The sequence below is a fragment of the Octopus bimaculoides genome, chromosome 23, assembly GCF_001194135.2.
Source record: "Octopus bimaculoides isolate UCB-OBI-ISO-001 chromosome 23, ASM119413v2, whole genome shotgun sequence".
Classification (NCBI taxonomy): Eukaryota; Metazoa; Mollusca; class Cephalopoda; order Octopoda; family Octopodidae; genus Octopus; species Octopus bimaculoides.
In genome coordinates, this window is record NC_069003.1 from 24,329,873 (window position 1) to 24,331,126 (window position 1,254).

General features: G+C 38.5%; 1 protein-coding gene across 1 annotated transcript in view; it reads right to left on the reverse strand.

The window, feature by feature from the left end:
* LOC106883459 (sushi, von Willebrand factor type A, EGF and pentraxin domain-containing protein 1) overlaps positions 1-1,254 on the reverse strand; it is a 26,308-nt gene that overhangs the window by 4,198 nt on the left and 20,856 nt on the right. The window contains exon 17 of the mRNA XM_052976162.1: positions 319-492. Within this exon, the coding sequence (XP_052832122.1) occupies positions 319-492 (174 nt within the window). The remainder of the gene's footprint in view (positions 1-318; positions 493-1,254) is intronic.

The window sequence follows — 1,254 nt, forward strand, 5'->3', positions numbered from 1 at the left end:
TGTATGTAGTGTGTGTTTTGTACTTTTGTTTGTCTTCTCCCACCCCACTTGACAAATGGTGCTGGTTTGTTTACACCCCAATAACTTAACAGTTCGTCAAAAGCGACTGATAGGATATATACGACACAGTAAAAAAAAAAAAGAACGAAAAGGAAAATGAAATACTGGGATCAATTTGTTCGAGTAAAACCCTTTTCGGGCAGTTCTCCAGCATGATCACAGTCCAATGAATGAAACAAGCAAAAGATAAAAGAGAAATAAATTTTTTAAAATGATACATTGGAAGTTTGGCCGTTAAATTGCTAATACTTTACTTACCACTGCAGTCATCTTTGGATCGAGCTCCCTTACGTTCGGTCCTCAATGAAGATGGACAGCTTTTGCATTTTATGGACCCGGTTTGGTCTTGGTAATGATCTTTTGGGCATGATTGACACTGTGATATACTGGTATTGTGGTAAGTACCACGTGGACATGGTCGACAGTTGTTACCTACAAATACATGAATATATAAATGTGAAAGCATGAAGGGTGTGTAAGTAAAAGTAAAGTTATCTTTTTGTGTCATACCAACCCATAAGGACTGGTTTCCTGGTTTCATGGCATCTGGTCCAGGAATCGAAACCACAATCTCACAATCATGAGTCCAACACCCCTAACCACTGAGCCATGCACCTCTACATGTCGGGCATGTGCTTGTATGTTTGTGCGTATGCAGGTGTGTGTGTACATTTTGATCATTTAACATCCATTTTCCATGTTGGACGGTTGACCGGAGCCGGTTAGGTCAGGGACTGTGCCAGGCCCAATTATTTGTTCTGGGCATAGTTTCTGTGGCCGGATACCATAGAAACCACTTCCTGATACCAATAACTCCACAATGTGTACTTGATGCTTCATATGTGACCCTAGCACCAGTACTTTTAACATGGCATGAGCAGGAATACATTTAATGTGGCACAAGTACTGGTATCAATTCTGCTGTGGTAGACGGGTCTTCTTAAGTAGAGCATATTTTTAAGTATAGCATGTATATATTTAGAAATGAAGGAAATTTTGACAACAGGAGAATAGCTGTGAGCTATTGGCTCCAACTACATTACTTGAAGTCAGTGTTGGTAGAAATTAAATCAGCTTGCAAATACACGTACACTTTATTAAATTTATACTTGGGCTAAGCTTGAACAGCCTGAGTGCCGAGTTGTCACTGATATATATATATATATATATATATATATATATATATATATATAT